At 59.8% G+C, this 26,127-nt stretch overlaps 1 protein-coding gene across 5 annotated transcripts in view; it reads left to right on the forward strand.

Moving 5' to 3' along the window:
• GRAMD4 (GRAM domain containing 4) overlaps positions 1–26,127 on the forward strand; it is a 78,920-nt gene that overhangs the window by 20,310 nt on the left and 32,483 nt on the right. For 3 of the 5 annotated variants that reach the window (XM_060025832.1, XM_060025831.1, XM_060025835.2), the window contains exons 2-3: positions 13,993–14,203; positions 18,371–18,491. In XM_060025832.1, the coding sequence (XP_059881815.1) occupies positions 13,993–14,203; positions 18,371–18,491 (332 nt within the window). The remainder of the gene's footprint in view (positions 1–13,992; positions 14,204–18,370; positions 18,492–26,127) is intronic. The other 2 variants (XM_060025833.1, XM_060025834.1) reach the window with 1 other exon arrangement.

Here is a 26,127-nt window from a genome sequence, read left to right on the forward strand (position 1 = left end):
GCTGGGTATAGGAGCCAGGCCGGGCCCGCTGTCCAGCCTGCCGCACGCCCGTGGCCAGCTCTCTGCCTCTCCCCTCACCCAGGGTCTGGGGTTGTGCCCGTGGACACAGCCTCCTGCCGGGGCCCCACTGCAGCTGAACAAGGCCAGGGCTGGGGTCATGGGGAGCAGGGGGCTGATGGGGGCGTCCTCAGGGCACGGTGTCCGAGCCCATCCCCGCATCTCTGCCCCGAAGCACTGGAACAGGCCAGGGCTTCTCAGAGTCTGGTCTCGCAGCCCCTTTGATCGTGAGTGAGCGAAGTCACCAGAAAGCCTGTTTACGTGGTAGGTAGCCGTTGCTCTTTCCTGTGTGAGAAATTAAAACTAAGAAATTTACAAATATTTATTTATCGAAAATTGCCAACTGTAAACCCATTACACGTTAACATAAATAACATATTTTTGTTTTTTAAAAAAATCACTATTTTCCCCCAAAAGGGGAAACTAGTGGTGAAGGGGGCACCTGGTGGTTTTGCAGGCCTTGGCGGGGTCTGGTTAATCAAAGACAGCTGGGTTCTCTGGGCCCCCGCCATCACCCCCATAGCCGGTGGGGCCTCGAAGGGGGCAAGTACGGAAAGCAGACGATGTCTGAGGATTGCTGTTAAGTAGGTCTGACCTCTTGGGCCCCCTGAGAGGGTCTTGGGGACCCCCAGGGCTCCTGGACCACACTCTGAGATCCAGGAGAGATGTCCCTGCAGTGGAGAGTGAGGGCTCTTTTTAAAGTTGTTTTTTTTTTTTTCTGTTTTATTTGAACCCTCCTTATTTCTTTTACCTTAAAATTTTAATTTTGAACTTCATTTATGTGGCCTAGTCCATGCATTCAGGAGTTTGTTCAGAAGGGGTTGCAGCCTGCGCTGGGTCCCCGTCCTGCCTGAGTCTACCCACCCCTTCTCCCCAGGACACAGGGGCGGCACCACGCTCCTGGCAGGTAGCAGGCGTACACACTGGAATGAAACGACCTCGCCCACGTGTCGTTTTGCAAGTGTGAGTAGGAGACATTCCTGGAAAGGGAAGTGTGGTTTCACAGGATTTTGCAAAATTGCCCTCTGCTCCACTCCTAAGTTGGGGGGGGGGGCGCGGGAAGCGGACCCCGTTTGCCTGTCGTGACAGCCGCCATGCTGCATCTCTGCCAGTCTGTTAGGAAGATGGTTTCCTGATGTAATTTTGATTTGTGTTTTTCTCTTTGTAAGTGAAGGTTGATTGCCGTCTCATGTATTTAAGAGCTGTTTGTTTTCCTTTGCTATGGACCGTCTGTATCTCTTGCCCGTTTTTCTCCTGGGCTGTTTTCAACATTAGACAAATTAATCCTTTGTAATATGTGCTGCAAATACGTTTTCCAGGGTTACCATTTATCTTTGACTGTTTATGGAGGCTTTCGCCTTGCGGAAATGTGTTTTTGCGTAATCTGTCGTCTCCTTTATCATGTGTCATGTCTTGCTTTGGAAAGGCCCTGCCTGACCCCCAAGTTCTGAGTCCCCCCACCGTGGCCCCCCTGGCTCCTTCCCTGCTTTCCTTATTTTACACTCAAGGCTTTGGTCCATTTTGAATTTATTTCGGGGGGCGGGGTGTGAGGTATGGTTCCAGCATTGTCTTTGCCCACAAAGCTCGGGATGTCCCAGCATCATTTGTTGAATGATGTGTGTCCCCCAGTTAGGTCTGGGTCTGTTTCTGTACATTCTCGTTCGTTCCACGGCTCTGCCGTGTATTCACGTGCTGTCATCGCACTTTTACCTTTGACTATAGCTGCGTCGTGTTTTATTACGTGGCAGGGCCAGTCTCCCCTCATCACTCTTGCTTTTCAGAATTGTCCCAGCTACTTGGCTGGTTTTTCCTTATAAGCTGTAGACTGAGCTTGTCTTGCTTCCTCTAAAACCTTTTTGTTATTCTTTTTTGCGGTACGCGGGGCTCCTCACCGCTGCAGCCCCTCCCGTCGCGGAGCACAGGCTCCGGACGCGCAGGCTCAGCGGCCATGGCTCACGGGCCCAGCCACTCCGCGGCATGCGGGATCCTCCCAGTCCGGGGCACGAACCCGCATCCCCTGCATCGGCAGGCGGACTCTCAACCACCGCGCCAGCAGGGAAGCCCTTGTTATTCTTTTAAGGGGAATCACATTGTTTATAGATTATTTTAGGGTTTTGTGTGACATTCTCCCCACCTTTCCTCTCTCTTTATACGTAAATATGGAAAATACACATGACATACTATGTGTAAATAACACCACATACCATACATACCAATAAATATCTGGTGAAACGCACATAAGGTTTACACCGTCTCTGAAATGTGCCGTTCAGTGGCTTTAAGTACATTCACCTTGTACTTAGTGCACAGTTAATGTACACCCACCTTCAGACCTGCCTCATCTTCCCAATCTGAAACTCCCTCCCCAGCCCCGTCCCCCAGCCCCTGGCCCCCACCATCCTTCTTTCTGTCCCTGTGGATTTGACTCCTGGGTGCCTCACATAAGTGGATCATATAGTGTTTGTCTTTTTGTGACCTGCTTATATCACTGAGCTTAATGTCCTCAGGGTGGTAGCACGTGTCACCGCTTCCTTCCTTTGGAAGGCTGAATGATGTCCCCCTTCTGTAGAGACCACACTTTGTTTATCCATTCACTGGTTGGTGGACACTTGGGTTACTTCCTTGTTGTGGCTGTTGTGCCGCTGTGAACGTGGGTGTACCGGTATCTGTTTGAGTCCCTGCTTTCAGTTCTTTTGGAATACCCAGACGTGGAATTGCTGGATCACGTGGTAGTCCTGTTTTCAATTTGCTGAGGAACTGCTGTGTTGTCCTCTGTAGTCGCCACGGCTGTGGTTTATGCTTCCGGTCGTGCATGCTGAAAATCAGGCCGGAGCGTTTGCGGAGGATACGGTGAACCCCAGCTCTGCTGCTGACCAGGCGCGACCTCCGAGAGCCTGGCTCCCTGGTCCCCGCGAGCAGGTCCCTGAGCAGGACCCGGTGGGCGGGCGGGAGGGGGACGAGACCCTGGACTCCATCTTCCACCTCCAGTAGCTGTGGCGTCCCTCTCTGAACCTCACTTTCCTCTTCTCATTAAGAAGGGGAGGCCGGGGAGGCCCCATAATAGCGGCAGCTCATGTTATTAAGTTCTTAGCACGTGCCAGGCCCAGAGACAAGGCGTGGAGGGGTCGGGGTCCCGGAGGCTGGTGTGGGAGGATTAAGTGAGGTGAGGCCTGGTAGCATCCAGCACGTGCTTGTTTTCCACAAAGCGTGGCTGTTAGTAAAGAGTGAGGTGGGTCATCCTGGGCGATCCCTGCCGTCGCCCCTCCCACTGGTGCCTCCGCGCCCTGCATGGGTCCACACCTGCCGGCCCAGTCAGGCCGCCCTCTCTCCCCTGCTGTCCCATGCCATGACCCCAGATGAACCCGAGCACCTTGTCTGCCCCCGCCCGTCCCCAGCGTTTCCTTCTGGCTTGTTATGGCATAGGCCCTCCGTCCAGGGTGCCTTCCTCTGCAGCCCACGGTGGCCTCCTTGGTGCTGTCAGCCCGAGGACTAGCCATCGCCTCCCGCGAGCAGCCTCCTCTGCGTCCTGGTACCGACTGCAGCTGGTGCATGGTAGGTGCTCATTAAACGCCCCAGCAGGTCTGTCCTTACGGTTACTCCTGGATGCCTCTGCTCCAGCCCGTGAGACTTTCACTGCCCGCTCACCACTCTCTGTTCCTCATTCCCGCTGGATGGGAGCCGCGCCAGGGCAGACCCCCGCCCCCTACGTGACGTGCCTCTGGAGCGCTTAGACCCAGCTTGTCTCGTGCCAGCACAGCCCACCTGCCACCTTGCGTCAGCCCAGCCGGGAGATCTGTGTGAGACTGAACTGCCGACCGCGGTGGGCGGTTACCTGGGCAGCACGTGCGGAAAGGACTCGGAGGGTTTGTCTATCTACCTGTCTATTTATTTATTTTTAAATGTTTCTCCTTTGTCACTGGATGTGAATTTTGTAGCAGAGGCAGAAGGTGCGCCGGCCGGGCACCTCGGCTGTCAGGCCCTGCCTGGGGCTGTGTTCCTTTCTTGGCCAGCTCAGCAGGAAATGTGGGTTCCACCGTCTCTGCGCTGGGTGGTGTTTTAAACACAGAAAGCCTGTTGTGGCGGATGTGCTTGACAGCCCCCCCCCGCCCCCCCCCCCCCCGTGGGCCCGTAAATGTCCCAGGGCGAGTAGTCCAGCCCCCTCGTCCTCAGCTGGGCCAAGTTTCCAAAAAGGAAGAAGTTGCCGCAGGCCAGTGGTTTGGAGGTGCCCCGAGGCCCTTTTTCCCGGGCGCTGCGGGCGCTGTTTAAGGCCCCGTGCATTTACCTTGGCGCTGGGTTCACGCAGAGGGACCAGGATGTTCTTTAAAATGTGCCTCCCTCACCCACTGGGGTCCTCTGCCACGCCGCGTGCTGGGCCCGGACGCCGGGGTGGGGACTGGCTGGGATCCCTGCCCTTGAGCAGAGTGATCTGGGGAAAGGGGGAGGTGTGGGGCAGTTGGGGAGCCCTCGGGGGGAGGGGCAGTGCTTGGTACTGAAGTGTGGGTCGGAGGGCTCCAGGCGGGAGGGGTGGGGAGGGCCAGCTCCTCGTTTCCTGAGGTCTTTTTCACTGTGCTGCTTGTCACACCGCAGAGCAAGGGGCCCTGCCTGAGACCTGAGTGTGGATGGTGGCCTCCGGTGGTGGGCTAGTCAGAGCTGGAGGCTGGCCCCTCTGCCTCGGGTGAGATACAGGAGGGGGCGGGGGAAGCCCCGGTACATGGCCCAGGTGGGACAGAAGAGAGTGGCTCTCAACGTGTCGGGTTCCCTAGCTCTTCTTTCCTAAAGAAGATTTGATGATGACGAGGCCCACACCCGAGTATGAGAGTGGCAAGGTCACTGGAAGTGGGACCCCAGTGCTGGGTGAGGGCCCAGTTCCCTGTTAGGGGGCCAGTAAGTACTGGGACCCAGTTGAGAGTCCCTGTTCTGCTGGGCATTTATCGCCTTGAGACGAGGGGACAGCCAGCCATGGCCCACATCAAAAGTGGCCCGCCCACTGCTCCCTGCTTTCGTAACTATTCTTAATGGCCCAGAGCCACACCTGTTTCATGCTGCAGCAGAGTGAGAACTTGTTACAGGCTGTGTGGCCACCACACCTAAGACATTTACCGCCGGGGCCCTTTGCAGAGTGGGTTCGCTGAGCCTGCGCGTTCGGTCTGGGGCTGCAGTGCATTTGGAGAAGAGCCTGTTTGCAGACAGCTGTGGGCCAGAGCCTCTCTCTGCTTTCAGGAGCTGGGCCAGGACGCTGGCAGGAAGTCATGACGGATACTGGGAGTCCGGAAGGTGTTTCCTCCCAGCTGTCTCACTGGCTGGATCTTCCCCAGTCCTGGATGCTAAGAGTGATGGAGAAGCTTGAGAAAAAGAATGCTTCCACCAGAAATGAGTTCTGGTGTGCGTTTCCTACTGTTTAGTTTATGTTGCTTGTTTATACAGCACAGGTTTATACAAACCTAATCCCTAGGTTTTCTTGCTAGCTTTGTTTTGTTTAGATAAATGGCCGTGCGGCCAGTCTGCCCGGCTCCCCACTCGGTCTCTAGGCAGGGGGGCCTGTGGGCTCTCAGGCAGCGTGATGGATGCATGAACAGAGGCATGTGCTGGGGAGGGTGGGCGCCTGGGCAGGCGCAGGCTGGAGCGCAGCGAGGTTGGCTTGTGTTCCTGGTGAGGCTCTGACCCCGAGCCTCAGTTTCTCCATCTGTCAGTTGGTTTAACAACAGCTCTTCCCTCGCAGTGTTGTGACCAGGACGCATGACCCCTGGGGTGGGGAGAAGGGCTTGTTGTTCTTCCTGAGATTTGGGGCCCTGCAGGCTCAGTGCTGAGGATGGTCCTTGCCCTGTGGAGGGCTCCCGCTCCCGCCACAGCACGGGCCGCAGGCCCTCGCCTGGGGCTTTTGTCCAGGGTCTGTGCTCTCGTGAGCCTGGACTGAAGCCCGAGTGCCCAAGCGTGGGTCCTCAGGTCGGCACAGCCCACGTCTGTGTCAGGTGCCGCTCTTGCTTACTGCCGCCTTACAGCCAGGGGGCTGAGGCTTAGGGAGGGCTGGGCATGACCAGCCTCTGCACACCTCACTCCTGACCCTCTGGGGCTGGTCCAGGGCGGGGGTCAGAGGGCGTAGGTCTCGCAGAGCTGGGAGCGCAGCTGAGCCTTGGCGCCTGAGGGCTGGCGGAGGATGCTGCGTCCTCTCTGAAGCGGCCTCTGGCTTCCCGGGGCCTCTAGTCTGAGCTCTCTGTGTCGCCCACTGTCTGCAGTCCTCGGAAGCTGGTGATGACCGGGGGCGGGGGGCGGTCTTGGGATGTCCCAGAGCCTCTTACCCTCCCTTCCACAGCCCCCCCGAAAGTAAAGTGCCGGTGGTTCCGTGGAGATGGAGAGTAATGCAGGGTGGTGACATTTGTTCAGTGCTTTTGGGAAGTGGCGTCTGAGTTTTTCCCATGGTTACTGCTGCTCACCGGGCGGTCCCTGCGTCCTTCCCCGCACGCTTCACGTCATCCTCTGGCTGCCCTCTGAGCCGGGACTGCCGCTAACCTCTCTGTGTGACCAAGGAAACCAGGGCGTGGAGGTCATGTGACACCTGCAGGGTCAGCAGCAGAGGCAGCCGGGGTCTCGAGACCATCAGGTGACTTAGCTCACGTCTGGAGCCCAGCAGAGCCCGCTTGCTCCCAGGGATGTCTCTGAACACGACAGTACGTAGGACAGTTGGAACCGACCTGACAGGTGACGGTGCCCTGCCCTCCAGCCAAGGTGATGGCGACGTGGGGCCCGAGCAGGGGTGACGTCACTGAGGGTGGGAGCAGCCTGGCTGGACGGGAAGGGGATGCTGGACCAGAGGTAGAAGAATGGGGTGTTAGCCGGTGGCAGGGAATGGTCTGGACAGTGTCCCCAAGGCCAGGAAGACCTGGCGTCTTGTATGGGGACCCAAGGGGGCCGGGCCGGGATGGCAATGAGCAGGGCATGAGGACAGTGTGCCCGCCTGACCTCCCTGCCGCTGGCGCTGGGCTCGTGGGGCCCCACATAGAGGCTCGGGTCCAGCATGTTCTTTTGTGCACTCCCCCTACCCTGCCCCCCTGGCCTGCCTGAGCGTGGTGTCTGGGTCCTGCTTCCCAGGGCTGTCTTTGACCCCTTCGGTCCTCTCAGGGACTTTCACTTTGACCTGTGCCCCCGAGCTGTGCCAGGGAAGGAGGAGGTCAGGCGGGGACACTGGTGTTTCCTGCTCTGCTCCCTGCGTGGCCGAGACAGCCTGGGACGGAGGGACCGGGGCGGTGGTGCGTTAGAGCTCACGAGGGCCTGCAAGAGCTGACTGTGAAGTTTTCAGGAATTTTGTGAGCTGGCCGCTAATAAAATGAGTGTATAAAGTTAGATAAGTTATATTGAGAGCAGAGGTGTCAATGTTAAATGCTCGAAGGTGCCCGTTTCTGAACTGTTTCACTACGTTTTCTCACTGGGTTATGATCCTGAGCTGGCTAGCATCTCTTGGGCCTGGCGGAAATCCTGTGGCCGGTGGCCCTGGGCAGCTCTTACCACCCGTGTGCTCGTTCACTGCCGGACGTCACTTTGGTGGCTTGAACATGGCCACGATGGGAGCGGTTCCACCACGGAAACGGGCAGATACCGCAGATTAGGGCCTCACTTCTCATTTTGTCGCTTGTCTAGAGTAACGAGAGTGATGGAGAAAATGCTGACGTGCAGGTGAAGGTTACGCGTGTGACTTCCGCCGCTTTCACTGGAAGGCACGGGGAGGCTGAGGAAACCTCCTCCTGTTAGAATACTGTCGTCCGCTTCAGCAAGGACGTCTCTCCCGTCCTAGACAAACGGATAAGGTTCTGCCTTCCTTCCCCACCTGTCGTGTCCTGTTCACGTAAACAAGGCCGTCAGCCGACCTTCAGGCCGGACCCGCACTTGTTGGTCAGCTGCAGTCCTGGCTGGCCGGAGGGAGGCTTTCAGCACGACTTAGTGCAGGCATCCTGTGGGTGCGGCTTGGCTGTGTGGGGTTTACGGTAAAGAGTGTTGGACGTTTTATTACTGCTTGTACCCGTGCAACGCATCCTTATCACTGAGGTTATAATAAATGTTTGTACGTCTACGCGCAGGGGTGTCGCTAGGGCATGCATGGTCCCAGCTCACAGAGGAGGGTGTGGTAGCTTCAACGGGGCCCTCCCAGCTCCCCTGCTCTTCCTGACTGGCTCCCCCACCCCCACCCCCGGCCACCCTGGCCCGTGGCGGGGTCACGGAGCCAGCAGGACCCTGGGCAGCTCTCCTGTTACAGTGCAGAAAACTCCGCTCCTGGCACAGGGCCCATCTTGGCCTGACCTGTGTAGGACGGAAAGCCCCTGAAGAACTGCAGGCCTCTTCCTGGAGAAACGCCCCTGGCTGTCGAAGCCTTGGAGTTAAGCTCTGGAAGTGTTCACGGATTTAGGGACTTCCTGCTTCGCCAGGAGGGGTCGAGGGCAAAGTCCAGGGACAGCCCTTCGCTTTGAGGCCTCTGTGGCTGGGCGGCGCAGGGCGGGGGGCCTGGCACTCCCGGCCCTCAGGGCCCAGTCGTGGGGGCCCCGCCTTTGTGCAACGTCCCCTCTGTCCCTGAATGGCCAGCGTGTGCCTGCCCTGCTGAGACAGACCGGGCGCCTTCAGCACCTGCCCTCGGGCATGCATGCTAACCGGTGGGGCTGGGGGCACAGATCCTAAACCAGGGAGCTCGCCGGAAGTTGCAGGACTCCAAACCAGACGGGCTGATCGAATTCGAGGGGGGGACTTGGAAGAGGAGGAACTGGCATGGGGACGTCCCCGAACCTGAAGTGCTGGGCGCGCAGTAGGAACAAAATGTGATGGCTGGAGGACCCCCGAGGGTCGGCAGGGCTGGAGCCCAGTGGGGGAAGCCCTGGGAGGGGTCTCGGCAGGGTGCTCCGGACTCTGGTTTCCCGCCTGGAGAAGGGGCTCCGTGAGGTGTGTGGCTGCCTGGACCAGACCCGGCTGGGCAGGAGGGTGGGGCGGGGGCAGAGCAGCACAGGTGTGGAGCCTGGCTGGGAGGCGGGGGCCCTGCTGTCTTAGGTGGCTGTGCAGCGATCATGTGATCAAGGGCTCCTTCCAGGGTTTTGAGTTGGGCAGCTGCTGGTACAGGTGCCGCCCAGGAGGAGGGCCCGCGGAGGCTCCAGCTCCGAGCTGAGTGTGGCGGAGTCGAGCTACCGATGGGATGTCCCCCAGACAGTGGGTCACCGGAGTCCAGCTCACGGGGGGGCTGGTGGGCGTGCAGTCAGCAGAGCGTCTGAACGTTTGGGGTCCCGCTAACTGAGGCTGGATCCAGGGTCGGGGCAGTGGCTCCCTGACCCGCCTCGAGTTCGGGGGAACCCGTGGGTCACTGGACGTGAGCCAACATCTTGAGCCTGGCATGATTGGGGGGAGTGGTCACCCGTGTCTTCTGGGTCTCGAGCGTCCCAGACTGCTCCCCGGGCGGGGTGGCCCGGCACAGGGCCCCACGGGCTGCCCTGGAGCTGTGTGCATGTCGGGGTCCTGCAGGGCTGTGGGCCTCTGGGGCTGTCTTCTTGGAGAACAGAGACCTGGCAGAGGGCCGGGTGGCCGGCTGGGACTGGCCTTGGGTGGGGTGGAGGGAGAGTCCCGTCCTCGCTCAACATCTGTGACTCCCCAGGAATATGGTTTGGGACAAGGGTTGCTTCCTTTGGGAGAAAGGATGTTGTTTATCCTGGGATCAGCAGAAGAGCCACCAGATAACAGGAGGTGAAGCCAGGCTGAGCTGGTTGTCTGAACGCAGACAGGAGCTTGGCCGGGGGTCGCGAGCCCCATGCAGCGAGGAGAATGGCTGGGACCTGGGACGTGGCAAGTGCTGGACCAGGAACCACTTTTTTCTAAATCTTGGTCTGGGAGGGAAAGTAAAGTCCTTTGTGGTTTCCAAGTCCAGTGTTCCCTAGACACTGCGGCCTTTGTGTGTCCAGGAGCCATTCAGCGGGTTTCCAGAGCAGCGTGCTCTGTGTCCCGGGGCCAGAGCTGGCCTCAGTCCTGTGTGCCGAGGGCCCGCAGCGCAGGGTCGCTGCCTGGAGGCTCCCCTCGCCCTGTCCCTCTGTCTGCTTGCCTCCACGGCTGCAGGGCCCCTTGCAGATGTTGCGGCTCTGAGCAGGGTAGCCACAGGGAGCGTCTCCCAGCGCGTCTACTTCCACATGGAGGTACGGGGAGCTGGGGCGGCAGCAGGTCCTGCTCTGAGGGGCTGCCCCACCTTGAGGGGTGGGCGTGAAGGGAGCTGCCCGGGGGCCTGTGGGTGCACGTGGAGGGGCCGGGTCTGTGGGGAGTGTGCGGTGGGTGTGCAGGGATTTGGGGGCTGGTTGGATCCAGGGAAGGCTGGATGGGGGCTGGGGCGGGAGTGGGACGCATGGCAGCCGCCGGACGGAAGGTGCAGGTGAGCTTTGTGGAGACGGCATCCACTGACACTGGCTTTGTGGGGAGAGCTTTGCTCTGGGTCACACTTGGTGTCTGGCCCCCGACCCCCTCTCACCGTCCATGGACAACATCCGTGTCAGTCTTCCATCTCTTCATCTGGAAGTTGGGGAAACTGGGTTGGATAGTGTAGTTGAGATGAGGTCGTCCCGGGGTAGGGTGGGCCGCTCCTCAGCCCGGGGGGGTGGGGTGACGGGGAGGGCTTCCCTCGCAGCCCGGCCCCGCCTGGGAGGGGTGGTCAGGTGTCCTGGCACCCGGTCCTCATTGGGCAGCGGCATGAACTGCTCGCCTCTCCAGGAGCCCCAGGGGCCCGGGGGCAGGGCCGTGGGGATGGAGAGGGCTCTCGGGGACCCCCCCCTCGCCGAGGGCTGATGTGAGCGGCTGTCAGGAGGAGCAGGGCTGGCGTGGCGTGAGCTGGCAGCTGCCGGCAGGGGCCCCGCTGGGCAGGGGGGCGCGTGGGCTGTGAGCGGCATCCTGATGGTGGCAGGGCGGACACTTGGCGCGTCGTCCCCTTTCCCCGGGCGGCCACATCATTTGCTTGCCGGGCTGAATCAGGAAGGAAGGCAGCTCCCGCCTGCGGGGTGGGGAGTCCCAGACAGAACCGCCTGACGGGACCCGGCAAGGAGGGAAGCGGGCCCGTCCCCTCCGCCCCGCTTCTATCTGACGCTGGGGGAGGAGGGGTCCCCCAGCTCCTTCTGAAAACGGAAGGAAGGAGGTTTTACAGGGCTGCACTTCCCCTGCCCGGTTTGCTTTTAGTTTTCAAGTTAGAAAAGCAATGGGAAAGGACACGTGGAGAGAAGTTTCACAGCCACCCGCAAGCCTCAAGCAGGGTCCTGTGTCACCTGCGGTCTGTGCAGATGCCAGTTGCCTGTAACGGTGACCTCAGTGCAGCAACGTTTTGTCACCGCCTCTGAGACTCCCAGGGACGTCTGTGTGTCCCGCGTGGTGCTCAGAGCGCCCGGCCTGGCCGTGGTGCTGCCGAGATGCCCTCCACGTGCTGGATTTGCCCCGGGACGGATCTCGAGACCGGGAATCGCTGGTTCAGAGGGCGTTGACGTTCCTGCTTCCTGCTACCTCTGCCACATCGCTGGCTTTTGTTTCCTTTTTGGTGAAGTTGGAGGCTTTTGCACAAGGACTGGGTAACTTTCCTCTTGCTCAGGGAGTTTGTGGGTCTGTGTTCCAAGGTCCTCTAATCTTTACCAATTTGTTCAGGTTGTCTCACAACAAAAATATTAGTCCTCATGTACCTGGCTTGCTACATGTATCCCCTGTTTCTTTGCAGGTGTTTTTTTTTTTGATAAATTTATTTATTTTATTTAATTTATTTTATCTTTGGCTGCATTGGGTCTCCGTTGCTGTACGTGGGCTCTCTCTAGTTGTGGTGAGCGGGGGCTACTCTTCGTTGCAGTGCGCGGGCTTCTCATTGCGGTGGCTTCTCTTGTTGGGAGCACGGGCTCTAGGTGCGTGGGCTTCAGTAGCTGTGGCTCGCGGGCTCTAGAGTACAGGCTCAGTAGTTGTGGCACACGGGCTTAGTTGCTCCACGGCATGTGGGATCTTCCTGGACCAGGGCTCGAACCTGTGTCCCCTGCACTGGCAAGCGGATTCTTAACCACTGCGCCATCAGGGAAGCCCCTCATTGCAGCTTTAAAACAAATGTCTATTTACTTTTGTCTGGTTGACTGAGTCTTTATTTTTTCAGTCTCTTAATGTAGACTGTCAGCCTCTCTCTAGGGACTTAAGTTCTCTCTTCTCACGTGGATATCTTTCCAGATGGCCAGCCATGTGCCCCTTTCCCGCCACGTGAGCAGGGATACCGGCTTCTCCAGCCCCGTGGCCTTGCCCACTCCTGGGCTACCCTGGACTCCAGGGGATGGTGGGTTTCCTGTGGTTTTTACACCAGGGTTAGGGTTAGGCTTAGGCCACATCGGGCCACCTTAGTGTTCCACGTGAGCCCCGAGAAGCATCTGTCCCAGGAACACCTGCACACCCTCCCCCGATGAGCTGCAGCCTCAGTTGTCCTTGTAGAGCGGAGCCCTGGCTCATTCTGACGTGGGGCTCACGGGCCGCCACTGTTCACAGGCTTTCCTGCCTTGAGCTGTGATGCCGGGGGAGTGGAGGCCCCTTGGCAGGTGGGGCGGGTACGCAGGGCTGCAGGCAGGCACCCTGGGCTGTGATTTAACATGATTCAACGGCTCCGAGCCTGCACCGTCCAAAACAGGAAGTGCTTTCCCCTGCCTTCGTGGTTCCCCGTAAACTGTCCCAAGTGTCCCAGCTGGGGCGGTTCGGGCTGAGTTGATGGATTCCACCCTGCTCACCCCACTTCCTGTCGCCCTGCAGGAAATCGCCGTGCTGTTTATTGGTCCAGGCTGAGTAGTCTGTGCTCGTGCGTCATCTCACATTCTCGGGATACTTTGGCCTGATCGGGGTTAATCCCGTTTCAGAGGTGGAAGCTGAGGCCAGAAAGGTGGGAAGTGGAAGGACAGGCTGTGAGCCCAGGTGTGTCCAGAGTCCCTGCCCCGCAGGGACCCAGGGCCTCTTGCAGACGTTGGGGGCCGAGGGACTGTGTGACCGGGACCGGGGTTGGGCCGCACGGCCCCTGCCGTGGGCTTGGGAGTGAGGTGGGCTGGACGTGCAGAAGGGCCACTATGCCCCACCCACTGGGCTCTCCTGGCCGGGTTGGGTCAGAGATGTGGGGAGTGGGCACCCCTGTAGGCATCCACCTCTGGCGTGTGCACGTGTGTTTGAACTTACACGTGTCCTCCGTGCCAGCACACAGAGGCACCACACCAGGCCTTTGCTGCCTCCCTCCAGGCTGGAGGGATCCAGCGCCGGCAGCTTGGGGGCTGCCCAGGAGGCAGGTGGGCGGGCGCTGGGTTCCAGACTGGCCGTGTGTGGGAAGATCTCTCGGAGCGAGTGAGGCTGAGCTGGTCCTGAGAGCAGAACTAGGGTGCCCAGGCGAGCAGGACGGTGTTTCAGGTCGTGTCCCTGGGGGCGGGGCCAGGTGGAGCGAGGGGACGGGGCCGGAGGGGGTCTGAGACACCCTGAGGCCCAGCGTTCTAGGGGCTGTCCTGGGCGTGCCCTTGGTCGTGGGTCCTGATGGTTGTCAGAGCCTGGGAGGAGGCGCGCCGGCCCTCCCCACTTTTCGCTGCAGTGTCTCCCCCTCCCCTCCCCAGCCCCCTCTTCCCAGGGTCTTCGGCACCCCTGCTGCTCCAGGTTGCACCGAGAGACGTGGCTTCCTTCTGCCCCGTGGGGCACTCGGGGGAGCTGGCCTGGGTGGGCGGCGGGGGTCTGAGCTCAGCGGCCAGCCCAGCCGGATGGGGGTGACGGAGGGCCCCGGCCTGCTGGGCACGAGATGGGAGCCTGTGGGCCCTGGGGTCCCTGAATAGCGGCACTGGCTGCTCCCTGAGGGCAGGGCCTGGTGGCAGCCCAGGGCTGGGGCCTGCAGCCGGGTGTGGGAGGGCGGCGGCCGGCGGGCGGCTGACCCCGTGACCGTGCCTCCCCCTCGCTGTCTTGCAGGGGCTCCGAGCGTCATGTTAAGGTAAAGCAGAGGGGCTCAGTGCTGAACATGCTAAGGAGGCTGGACAAGATCAGGTTCAGAGGTCACAAGAGAGATGACTTCCTTGATCTAGCAGAGTCTCCAAACGCCTCGGACACCGAATGCGGAGACGAAACACCCCTGAAGATACCTCGGACCTCGCCCCGGGACAGTGACGAGCTGAGGGACCCTGTGAGTACCGAGCGTCCTCCGCTCTGCGTGGCCGCGGATGCCAGGCCCCTCGCTGGTGGGTGGGGCTGTCCCCATCCTCAGGTGGCCAAGCTGAGTGTGCGCTTGGGTAGACCGTGTCCTGCCCAGGCTGGTCAGACACAGACGGGGCTGTTCCCCATCTCGCCCCAAACCTCCCCCAGCCTCACCGGTGGGGGCTCATCCCTGGACTGAGGATAATTTGTCCATTGGCCGATTTTCTTTTCCTTCATCACTGGTTTTCTGGGTGACCGGCAAACTTCTCACACAGCCTGATCCCCGGGAGTTTGACTCGAGGGGCCGCAGGGCGCTGTCTGGAAGCTGCTGGCCCCTGGCCCGAGGGCAGCCGCCTCTGGGTGCCTGGCTGGTCTGGCCGTCCCAGAGTGCGTGTCACCGACCCCTGGCAGCTGGCCGAGCCCAGGCTGGGCCTCCTCAGCGCACATGGGGACCGTGGCCCCTGTGATTTGGAGAGCAGCTTTCCTGAGCAGGGTCCGCGGCCCTGGTGGGAACCAGGCGTGAGCGGGCCCTGTCTTCTGGAAGCTCGTGTTTTGTCAGCGGGCGTGCAGCGGGGGGGGGAGGGTGGGCTTCCTGTGGTCCCCTCCTGGCCAGGTACGGCCGCCGGGCTCTCCGTTGTGGGCACAGCTGCCCGAATCCTCCCTGTTGTCAGTGAAGAAGCCCAGAGCCATGCAGGCCCCACCACACCAGCTGTGGTGCCCTGCCCGAGTGGACGCCAGATCTGGTGGCCTGGGGTCTGGGCTCCTCCCCGAGCACCTGAGCTCGGTCTTCCTTCCAGCCGTGGCCGCGAGCCCTCGCCTTCCCCCTCCTTGTGTTATTAATGCTTTATAATAGAACAGGGATGGCGCGTTTGCTCCTGGCACGAAAGAATAAGCGATTGGCACTGCCTGCTAAGAGCCAGCCATCCAGCCAGGCAGGGCTGGAGCTGCAGAGCCTGGGGGGGAGCGCCCTGCTTGGGTGCTTGCTGTGTTCCCTGCAGAGGTGGTGGCGGTCCTCCCGCCATTGGGCTCCGTGCGGGCCAGGGCCTCGCTTGGTGTGTCTCCTGATGCAGCCCATCAGCATCTGCCTGTCGGGACACCGCGGGGCTCACGGGCGCTGTCCTAGGAAGGGGGTGTCTCCACGTCAGAGTGGATCCAGCAGGCCGGCGAGGGCCGAGGGGAGCACCTGAGGGAGGGGCGAGCACGGGGGCCGTGCGTACAAATGGCTGTCACGCTCGCTCACCCCCCTACCCCACCCCACCCCCACCCCCGGGGCTCTCTCTCCGTGGTGGTGGGACCGAGCCAGCCTCCCACCCTGGATGTGCTGTCCTTCACTTAACTTCTGCCCCTGAGGGGCACTCGGTCACTCCCATGAGCCTCGTGCCCACATGGCCCGCGTCACCCCGGGTGTGCGGGCAGGGTCGTGCCTCTGTCACCAGCACCCTCCCACGAGCGTGCAGTGTCCTCTGTCGCCACCCGCGGGGCCTGCGTGCCACGCCCTTGCCCACCTGCACAGGGTGTCCCCAGGTGTTTCTGTTCTGCGAACCTGAGGGGTGAAGAGTGGCTTTTCCCGCGAGGGAGGTTGGTCACTTTGCCCGTGTTTGGGCTTCATTGTTTTTATTTACTTTTAGTTGTGGTAACGTGCGCGTAACACGGAACTGACCGCTGTGACCGTTTCTAAGTGTCCAGCTCGGTGGCATTAGGCACATTCATGTTGTCGTGCGGCCACCCCACCATCCATCTCCAGACCTTCTTCATCTTCCCAAACTGAAACTCAGTCCCCACTGAACAGCAGCTCCACAGCTGCCCCTCCAGGCCGCCCCCGCCCCGTCTGCTTTCCGTCTGTGACCCGACTCTCCAGCTCTGGCCTCAGTGAGCCCCGCGGTGTTTGTCCCTGCGACTGGCCTGTCTCAGCACCGTGTCCTCAGGGGCCATCGTGCTGTAGCGTCAGGCTTCATCCTTATGTCCTTTTCTGTGGGCAACCTGTCTGTGTCCTGGGGCAAAGGAGGCGAGCGGACCCAGTGGTTGAGGGTAGAATCCGGGTCCCGTGGTGGGGGAGGGGAATGGGGGGAGGGAGGGGGTCCTGGACAGGCAGACGGGCTCGAGGGGCCGCAGCGGTGGAGGTTGGGTGATGTCCAGGGCAGGGTGTGGCTGTGGTCGGGGGAGGACCGTTGAAGAGAACGATGAGGGGTCTGAGGCCAGGGTCCCCCGAGTGGTTGGTGACAGGCCAGTAAGGAGAGGGGCAAGGAGGCGAGGACCAGAGCCCTAGAGCTGGGGTAGAGGCAGAGACCCCACGCACGTGGAGGTGCAGCGGGCATCGCCTCCAGGAGCCGGGGGTAGAAGCCGGTCCCTCCGCGGAGAGACGCGGTTCTAGGGAAGCTGGGGGAGAGGCAGCCAGGCCACCTCCCTGGTTTTGTGGCGGCAGTGCTGCAGCCTTGGGGGTCCCGAGTCCAGGCTCCCGACCCCAAGTTTAGCGTTGCTCTCGGCAAGTCTGTAAAGGGGTCAGCTGGGGGAACCCAAGGGGCTCACGGAGGGGTGTGGAGCCCAGGATTTCAGGGCACTCCCCCCGGCGCCTGCCATCTGCATTGGGGTGCCCCCTCCAGCTGTCTGGCTCCCCAGAGCTGGTGGTCCTCACCGTCCCTGCCGTCCTGTGGGCGCCCAGCTGAGCTGCTGCAGCTTCGACACTGAGTCCGGCCAAAGCCACGAGGGTCCCAGGCTGTCTTGGACCCGGCGGCCCCTGTAGGAGCTCTTCAAGCTCTAGGGCAAGTTTCAGGTGAGCTTAATTCCAGCAGCTTAGAGACTAACACGCGTCACAGCCTTCCGAGGACGTGGATTCACGTGTTCAGACGGGGCTGCAAACCGCGGGGCGCCCTGCCTGCTTTGGTGGGAACTTGCTGACGTGATGGAGTCCAGTGTTCTGCTTCCGAGTCAGTGCAGAGCCGCCTTGCCAGGCCAGCCTCTGCCCTCTGCTCCGGGGCCACCATCTTGGGCGCCGAGGTTGGGGATGGGCCGGGGAGGGACACATTTCATCTGCGGGGACCAATGGGCGAGCCTGGGCCATCTTCCCCACGCAGAGCAGGGGGCGTACCCTGCCTTTCGCCTACCGCCCAGTCTCCCCATACCTGCCCCTGCCAGGCCCACGGGGCGGGCAGGTAAACATGGCCTGGTCCCTGCCCTCTGGGACCTCATGCCCCGGTAGCCAGAGCAGCTGAAAGTGCAGGAGGTCACGTGCCAGGACAGGGCAGCCGTGGGCTAGAGGGTCTTACCGGCCCCCGTTGTTCCCCAGTGTGAGCTGCTGCTTCCTGGGGTGTGGCCTCCGAGCAGATGACCTGTGCCTGGAGCGGTCACCAGGGCTGTCACGGACCCTGTCCATGCCGGGTGTCCCCTTCCTCACCCTGCCTTGGGGGTGTGGTCATGGAGACCAAAACTGGGGAGTCAGATCCCCCCGTCGCACGGCAGGGCGCTCAGGTGCTGCCCTCACCAGGTCAGCGGTGGGGTGGGCGTGAGCCGGCAGCCCCGCTGCGCCCCGGGCAGGCCTGGCTGTACCGACGTGCGCACCCCTTTCCAGCGGGCAGCGGTGACCTGAAACCGGAGCCTACCCTGGGCCTGGTGGGATGGCGGGTGGTGGCTTTAATTAGCCTCTGTGGGAAAGGACAGGCCCCTGTTTGGAGTTCGCTCACCTCAGAGCCTGGCAGGTGGACGCACCCTGCCCCACCTCCCCGGAGTCCTGTTGCTGCCCCTCCCAGGGCAGCAGGGCGACAGGCCCTGTGGCCAGGCCACCCTCCTCCTGGGAGGTCGCCACGCGGGCCGGGGCAGGTTTCGATGGTTTCCTTCCCTCTGCAGCCTGAGAGCTGTGTTGTGACCGTCAAGAGGCTTAGCGTCACGCTTCCGGTTTTGCCTTTACTGTTGCTGGAAGTCGGCCTTACCGGGGCTCTGAGGATGTCCCTGTTGTCTGAAATGTCCCTTCCACCGACAGGCGAAGCCGAGGTGAACTGATGCGAGTTCTAAGGCAGAGCCAGTGTCTTCCTAGGCCGGTGGCCCTGTGGACCAGCCCTTCTAGACCACGGGGTCCTTGGGGGGTACCCCTTAGAGAACTGGTCGATGTGGACCCAGGATGCTTCCGGGAGGCTCCTCTGAGCTCTTGGTGTTTTCCTTCTAGGCTGGGCCAGGGACCCTCATCATGGCTGCAGGAGTCCAGGACTTTAACCGGACAGAGTTTGATCGCTTAAATGAGATCAAAGGTCACCTGGAAATCGCCTTACTGGAAAAACACTTCTTACGTGAGTACCAGTGGGGGAGGGAGGGGCAGAGGGGACGCTGTCCTGCAGGAGTGCAGCTGGGTCACAACAGGTGTCACCAGGCTAGCAGTGGGGACGGGTGTGGACGTCCCCACATGGCCTTTTGCGTCCTGAGTCTGCATCTCCCTTTGCTGCTCCACAAAGCTCAGCGCTCCTGTCTGGATGGCTACGACGCCTTTACTCTGAGACGGACGAGAGCGTCACTGGGGAAGGAATACGACGCCCCTGGAAACTCTCTTTATTTTAGTGAATCTGGTGCATGGCCATGCTTAACTCAGCATGTAATAGAGCTTTTTGGAGGAATCTGAAATTTTCTGTTCCGTGTAGTTTGCACATCAAGGAGGGGGTGTGGGAGGGGGCACAGTGGGGTTTCATTGTCTGTTGGCCGCGGGCATGGCTACCTTGGCATTTGGCATTTGTGTTGCTTAACTGTCGGCCCTCCTGCTGGGGGTGTTGGCCTCTGGGTAGTGATGATGGTAGAGATGGTTCTGGAAGGGCCTGCGGGGCTCCTCCCGGAGATGATCTCATTTGGTGAGTTGCCTTTACTCCTCTCACCACCCCTCTGTCCTGCCTTGCAGACGAGGAAACGGAGGCACCAGGGCTAAGAGAAGTGATCCTACTGGTAGGTTAAGTCTTCTGACTAGTAGGGGTTTGAACCAGGCAGACTGGCCCTGAAGCCCACGCATGTGACACAGTGTTTTCGCAGCTGACAGCAGGGTGTGGGCGATGCTATTAGGGGAACAATACAGGGAGAAAGAAGCAGCTTCGCCCCTGTGTGCCCAGAGCCAGTCACGTCTGGGCCACGAGGAGAGGCCCAGGGCAAGGCACCTCCCTTGGGCGTTGTGCCCAGCTGGGGCCTCCCTCTGATACCTGGGACCAGGCAACTGGCACCCTGGCTTGCCCACAGGCACCCGCCCTCTGTCCCCACCTGAGTCCTCTCCCTCTTTCGTCTAGTGTCTCCCTCGTTTATGTGACAAGTGTCATCTGAGCTCTAGCCATGGGCACCCCGGCTGTGCCGCCCATGCAGCACGCGGGGCCCGTTGCCTGCAAACGAAGGCGGGGTGTCAGCGCCGCGGGGGGACGCCTTGGGGGCCTGCCTTCTCCTCCCAGAAGTGGGCGGCGTGGCTCTCACTACATTTCTGTGCGCTCTCCAGCCACCACGTGCTGCAGCCCCGTCTCCCCCCAGGCCCCTCTTGCTGGTCCGTACCTCCCTGGGCGAGCGTGCGTGTGCCCGTCTGCACCCCGCCGGCCAGCGCTCGCCCGCAGGGTCCGAGCATCGAGGTTCTGAGGATGGCACTGTGGAGTGACTCAGTCTCCCCACGAGTCTGAGGTTGCGGCTGACCTGGCTGGGGAGACGGGGCCGGGCTGGGTCTGCTGGGACCGCCCGCAGTGCGGGCCCTGCCTCGTCAGGCCCTGGTGCCTGTGGCCTCGGCCTTTGCCGAGCTCCCGCGGGGCGGCTCTGCATGAACGGTGGGGCAGCCCGGGTGGTCTCGCCAGTGCTGAGCGGGCCCCGCTGGGTGGAGGCTGTGCTGGGCAGCAGAGCTGGACGGCCCTGCTCGAGGCAGCAGTGGGTGGAGCCTTGTGAAAGTGCCTTTGGTGGGTCACGCGGAGGATATTGGTGGTTTCACGGGGTTCGAGGAACCCGCAGAGTCAGGGGCTCTCAACGAAAGGGGAAGGGTCTGTGAGAGCATCCAACAGGGAGCGCCCCGCCCCCGGCCGGGGAGGGGCAGTGTGAGGCTTCCAGGAGAAGGGGTAATGGGCGGGGCGGGCGAGGAGCAAGTGTCCACCAGGCAGCCGGGTGGGCAGGACAGCTGCGACCCACAGGGATGCCTGTCTGGGGCCACCCTGCTCTGTGTTGAAAAAAGGAAAAGAAAAGAGGCCGCTGGCTCCGGATCGGCGTCGCTGGCGTCCTTGGACTGGTCCTCGTGGTCTGCCCTCCGTGTTTTACCAGAAGAGTAAAACGGTGGGTAGCTCGTGTTGTAAAGTGCAGAGTTCCACTTTGGCAGCTCGGGGCCGGATGGGGAAGGTAATAATTATGGGCATTTTCTTTTAGTTATGAGAAATTTTAGATGGATCAGAAATAGAGGACGTGGTGTAACGCGCCTCTCACGCACCTGCCATAGGTTTCAGCAAGAATCGGCTCGCGGCCAGGCTGGTTCCCTCCAAGCCCCCACCTACAGCCCCTCTCCCCCAGGTCTTTTGAAGCAAATCCCAGCCAGCATCCTGTCATTTGACCCATAAATATTTTAGTAGATAGCTCATCATGGGTTTTTGTTTTTTTTGGCCGTGCCGCGTGGCTTGCGGGATCTTAGTTCCCCGACCAGGGATCGAACCCGCGCCCCCCTGCAGTGGAAGCACAGAGTTCTAACCACTGGACTGCCAGGGAAGTCCCTCATTCTGTTTGAAAAACAAAAGTCCTGAGTCCAGTATTACAAGTAAAAAAATCACGTTTTTCTTGAATATCATCAGATACCCAGCTTAAGCTCCGATTTCCCCAGTTGTCTGGTCATTTTTTGGGCAACTCTGGAATCAAACAAGGTCCATAGATTGTGACTGGTAGATGTACTTCTCCTGTCTTTTACTCTGCCCGTTCTCCCTGCATCTGTTTTTGCTCTTTGTTGAGGAAACCAGGCCGTCTGTGGGTGGGGTCTCCACCCTGGACCTTGCTGAGCGCATCCCCGTGGTCCCGACACATGAGCCAGCGTGTCCCCCGTCCCTTGGTGCTGGTGGGGTGGGGGGGATCTTTGGGAGGACTCCCTCCCCTGTGGTGGTGGTGGAGGAGCGTGCTTTCCTGAGGCCGTTTCTTTTGTCCTGTATCAGGACCTGGGTCATTGTGGCTTCCATCCATCATCTCATTAGAGGTTGCAAATGGTAATGTTCGACTTCTGGCATTCTTTCTCCATTTATTAACCCAACATATTTCTGAAAACTTAACTATTTGGTTGCCCCAAGACGTAGTTCATGTAGGAAAGACAGGAGACATGCTTGAATTCTTCCTTGATATTTCCAGCTTTCAGAATAACGAGTTGGTTCTCTGCTTAGAGCATCCTCCAGAGGGTGAGGGTGTTAGGCTTTGGCGGGGGGGTTTTGGTGTCATCATGAGATCATGGATTTAAACATAGTTCAATGAGTCTTAATCGCCATGGTTATCATCTCATTGGTGCTCAGACAGACCCACCTCTGGTCTGCGTTTGTTGTTTCCTCAGGATGAAACTCAGGTCAGAGTGTCACAGGTATGACGCTGTGTCCACAGTGCATCTGGCCAGGAGGTCTGTGATGTCATTTTGTCCCCATATGCATGTTGTAGAGCGTTTGTTGTTGTTGTTTTTAATTAATACTGTAAAGCAACTATATTCCAATAAAAGTTAATTTTAAAAAAATTAAATTAATTTTTGTAATTATCTAAAATTGTTTCCATGGTTCCAAAGTCAGGGTATTTTCAGAGGAATCAGGTTTCTCTCCCTGTAACCCTCATTCCTTCTCTTCCCCTGTAGATAACCGGTTGTCTTTTAATTGTACAGCCTCTCCTTCCATTGACTTTTTATAGAAGCAAATATGCATATGTGGCCTGCCACCCCCGTTAGATAAATGTCTGTGTGTTTTCACTTTCTCCACACCGACATCACATCCTGGAGGTCCCTCCAAAATGGTTCTCAGAGCTGTCCCCTGTTCCGTGTTCCATCTGCATCTGCCCTGTGGCTGTAGGGTGTGGGTAACCTGCCTGCTCCCTGTTCCCTGTTCCATAGTTACAGGTGGTTCTCGGCAGGCGGTCTGTGCCTTGAGTGCACGGGCCACACTTACTTCTATACCCTGAGGATCTAGCGTGATGCCCTGGGTCTAACAGGAGCTCAGCGCTTGGAGGGATCCTTGCAGGGAAACCTGGTCAGAGCTGGAGTCTGCACGGAGACTGTCCCTCCCTGCGCTCTCGCTTCCGTCTCAGTACCCAGGGGAGTACAGTGTGGAGGAAAGGATGTCGTCCCCCCTTGGGAGCCACAGAGGTGTTTTGGTCGCCGCTGAACCTGCATCTTGTGCTAGGGTGGCCAGCCCTGGTCTGCAGGGGGCCGCGGGGATGGGGAGCTTTGCTCTGGAGTTGGGACCCAGGCTTCTGGTTCCTCACTCAGCCCCGAGTGATCAGGTAGCCGTGGACGTGTCACCATTCAGGGCCTGGTTGCCCCCATCCGTAAACACTAAGTGGTCAGTGTTAAAGTCCCATTTAATTACCTGTGGTACTTTTTCTCCAGAAGCAGACTGTTATTCTTCTCGGAGAGGAGGAAATAGCCCAGGTTCACAGCGGCTTTTTTCGGTTATTAAATATTGAAGAGTACAAATGTTCCCGAGAGAAGATGGCAGAGGATGAAGAATGGGAAATTGAAGTGCGTCCCGGCTCGGGACTGGGGGCAGGATCCTAAGTTTGTTAAAGAAGCACATAAATAAATGAAAAGCGTCGTCCATTTTCATTTGGCCCGAAATGCATTTCGGTTGTTACTGCTTTTTGAGCACAAACACACGCTCCCCCGTAGCTTCTGAGCAGGAGTGTGCATGTATCGATCCCCCGCTGGGCGCAGGCTCTGGGAAGGGAGATTGGCCAGCACTGTAAGCGCACACACAGGCTCTTCCCGAAAGTGACCTGGCACGGAATGTGGAGCTTAGAGGGAAAGAGCTTATGGGGTGTCAGGGGTCCGGGGCCTCCTGGGTACTGGGCTAAGCCCGAGGGTCCCTGACCCGTGTGCAGGTTCTGTGTTGCCGAGCAGTTTCTTCTTCCCCACTTGACGTGAGGCCTGTGGACTCCTCTCTGGATGGGCGTGCTGGAGGGTGGTCCCCTCGGCCACACCCTGGGGGCTTGAGCCCTCGGGACAGGGATCCATCATCTCTGAGCCACCGACACAGGTGCCAGACACACTGTGGTGGTTCCTGGGGAGGGTGCCTCTGGGAAAGGGGCCCTTTGCTCCTGAGCCCCTCTGCTCCCGGGAGCTCCCCTTCCTGCCCCAACACGCGGTGGGTCAGTGTGGCCGGCTGTGACCCCCCTGGGAGGGCTTCCTGGAGAAGGTGGCCAGGGAGGTGGCAGGAGGGTGGCCGTCTGCCTCCTGTGGCCTGAGGGCCTCCCTCTGGATGCCAAGGCTGAACAGAGGGGCCTGGAGGGAAGGAAGTTTCTGGGCGCCAGTCTGGGTGATTCAGGCTGAGGACGCCCTTTCTCACCACTGAAAACAGCAGCGCGGGAGCTGCCCGCTGCTGGAGGTGTCTGATGGGGCAGCCACCCAAAGCCGGCCGGGGGTGGGTTAGGTGTGGCATTGATCGGATACCTCCGGACCCGCCCCTTTAGGCCCGGGCCTGCAGATGTCCCTCTGGGGGTCTGGCTTTTAAAAAAATATATAAATTTATTTATTTATTTTTGGCTGCGTTGGGTCTTTGTTGCTGTGCGCGGGCTTTCTCTAGTTGCGGCGAGCGGGGGCTACTCTTGGTTGCGGTGCGCGGGCTTCTCATGGCGGTGGCTTCTCTTGTTGCGGAGCACGGGCTCTAGGCGCATGGGCTTCAGTAGTTGTGGCACGTGGGCTCAGTAGTTGTGGCTCACGGGCTCTTGAGTGCAGGCTCAGTAGTCGTGGTGCACGGGCTTAGTTGCTCCACGGCACATGGAATCTTCCCAGACCAGGGCTCAAACCCGTCTTCCCTTCACTGGCAGGTGGATTCTTAACCACTGCGCCACCAGGGAAGTCCCGGTCTGGCTTCTTAAAAAAACTCTGCTCCTCCTGTGTATTCGGTGAGGTTGAGCTGAGAGGATAAACTCCCAGTGCCAGAGGCTGGGTCGGACGGTTCTGACCCTGTAGTGATGCGCCTGTCGAGTGGTTTCTGCCCTTTCGTGAGGACTGCAAATGGGTGACCCAGACAGACGGGAAGGGAGCAAACAGATCAGATAACCGGCAGATGAAGACAGAGATGAGACTGCATGTCCGTATCATAGAGGACTTATCTGGGAGAAAAATGAAATTGGCCCCGAAGAAAACGGCATGTCTGACCCACTGCGCTGGCTCTGAATTGCGTATTTCTAGGTCAGTCCTGCTGCCTGGTGGGAACCTGCTCCTTGCTTATCCCTGCAGATGTCCGGCCCTGCCTCCTCGCTGGACAGAGGCGAGCTGGCCCACCAGGCGGTCCTGGCTCAGCGCCCAGCAGGGCACGTCCCCTGCCTGGGCCCTGAGAGCTCGGGCACAGGGTGGAGTGGGCATGGGGGCTGGGCACACACATATTTCCTGGTTCGGTGCTGGCCAGGGCCCTGGAGCCCGGACCTTGGCTGTCAGAGCAGCAGGCCACCTCTTGCTGAAAGGCGGTCGTCGGTTCCTGAAAATCAGCTGTTCTGGGTGGAAACTCTGGCTGGGATCCTGTTCCTTCTTATTTTACATGGGGAACGTTTTAATGCACTGCTTCTTCACCCCAGACCCCCAGTCAGTTTCCTAAAATGTGTGTGAAAGGCAGTGGCGTGCCAGCAGCCAGGCTGCAGCCTGCCGTGCGGGCGCGTAAGAGCTTAAATCGGCACTGCCTCCTGGTGACCAGGCCATCAGCGTGGTGGGTGATGGTTTGTTCATCTTTCCATAAACCCTACCTCTGCATCCAGCAGCAAGTAACGCAGCGGTGAGTAAACGCTGGGAAAATTGCAAACGGAAGTTTACCACGAAAGCACGGCCTTTCCCGTGATGAACTGTTTTCCTCGCGGGGAGAGGGTGCAGGAAGGGAGGGGGCTGACTTGGCTGTTTCTTTACTGGTTGCTGCAAGCATGCCCTCGGTTCAGGACCCGATACCTGGCGCTTTGGGAGGGCGTGGCTCTGCCTTCTAGAAAGGTCCGAGGTCACGGGGCGGGGGGATCCCGACTTAGCTGGGAGGCCGGGAGAGTTCAGTCTGGGGAGAGTTGAGGAGAGAGGCGAAGGGCAGAGCCTAGGACCACGGGGTGGGGCCTCCAGGTGTGCAGCCTGCCGCCTGGCCAGGACCCAGAAGCAGCTTTGCGAGTGGTCCCTGCATTTGCGCACCTGGCCGGTGGGAAGGAGTTTTATTTAAGGATTATCACTTGATTTTTATTTTTGGCTGTGGCTCGGCCTGTTGAGTTGTGTGCCAAGAGGACTCTTGCTTGAGAGTTCTACTTTTACAGGTTTAAAAATAGCCTCAGAGCTGTGTTCCTTCCTCCTGGTGGCTTCCCTGGGAGCTGGGCTATGGCCCTGCTGCCTGGGCATGGGTGGGCACGAGCCCAGGCGTCCCCTCTGTCTCCCTGAGCCAGTCAGGGTGGCCGTGGGCCGATAGGGGTGCACCTGGAATCGCTGGTCAGGTGCTGTCCCTGCCCTTTTCCTTGTAGGCTTGGGGAGGCATGAAGGCTGGACCGCGTGGGTGGGCCGGCCATCCTGGCGGGTGAGTGCTGCAAGAAACGCTTTGCCGCACGGAGCTGCTCTCCTGTGTGCGGGGCTCCACGCCTGTAACTCATTTTGCCTCTCCCTTTGAAAGCGCTGGTTTCTCAGCACGCCGGTTGGGGTCCCTGAAAACTCCTGTTAGAGTATGCTCTGGGCTGTGTGAAGGGGGCACTTTGGATACAGAAGCCAAGCTTTAGAAAGTCACGTTGGACACCTGTGTGAGGGTCCCTCTG

Source organism: Delphinus delphis, chromosome 11 (genome assembly GCF_949987515.2).
Source record: "Delphinus delphis chromosome 11, mDelDel1.2, whole genome shotgun sequence".
Lineage (NCBI taxonomy): Eukaryota > Metazoa > Chordata > Mammalia > Artiodactyla > Delphinidae > Delphinus > Delphinus delphis.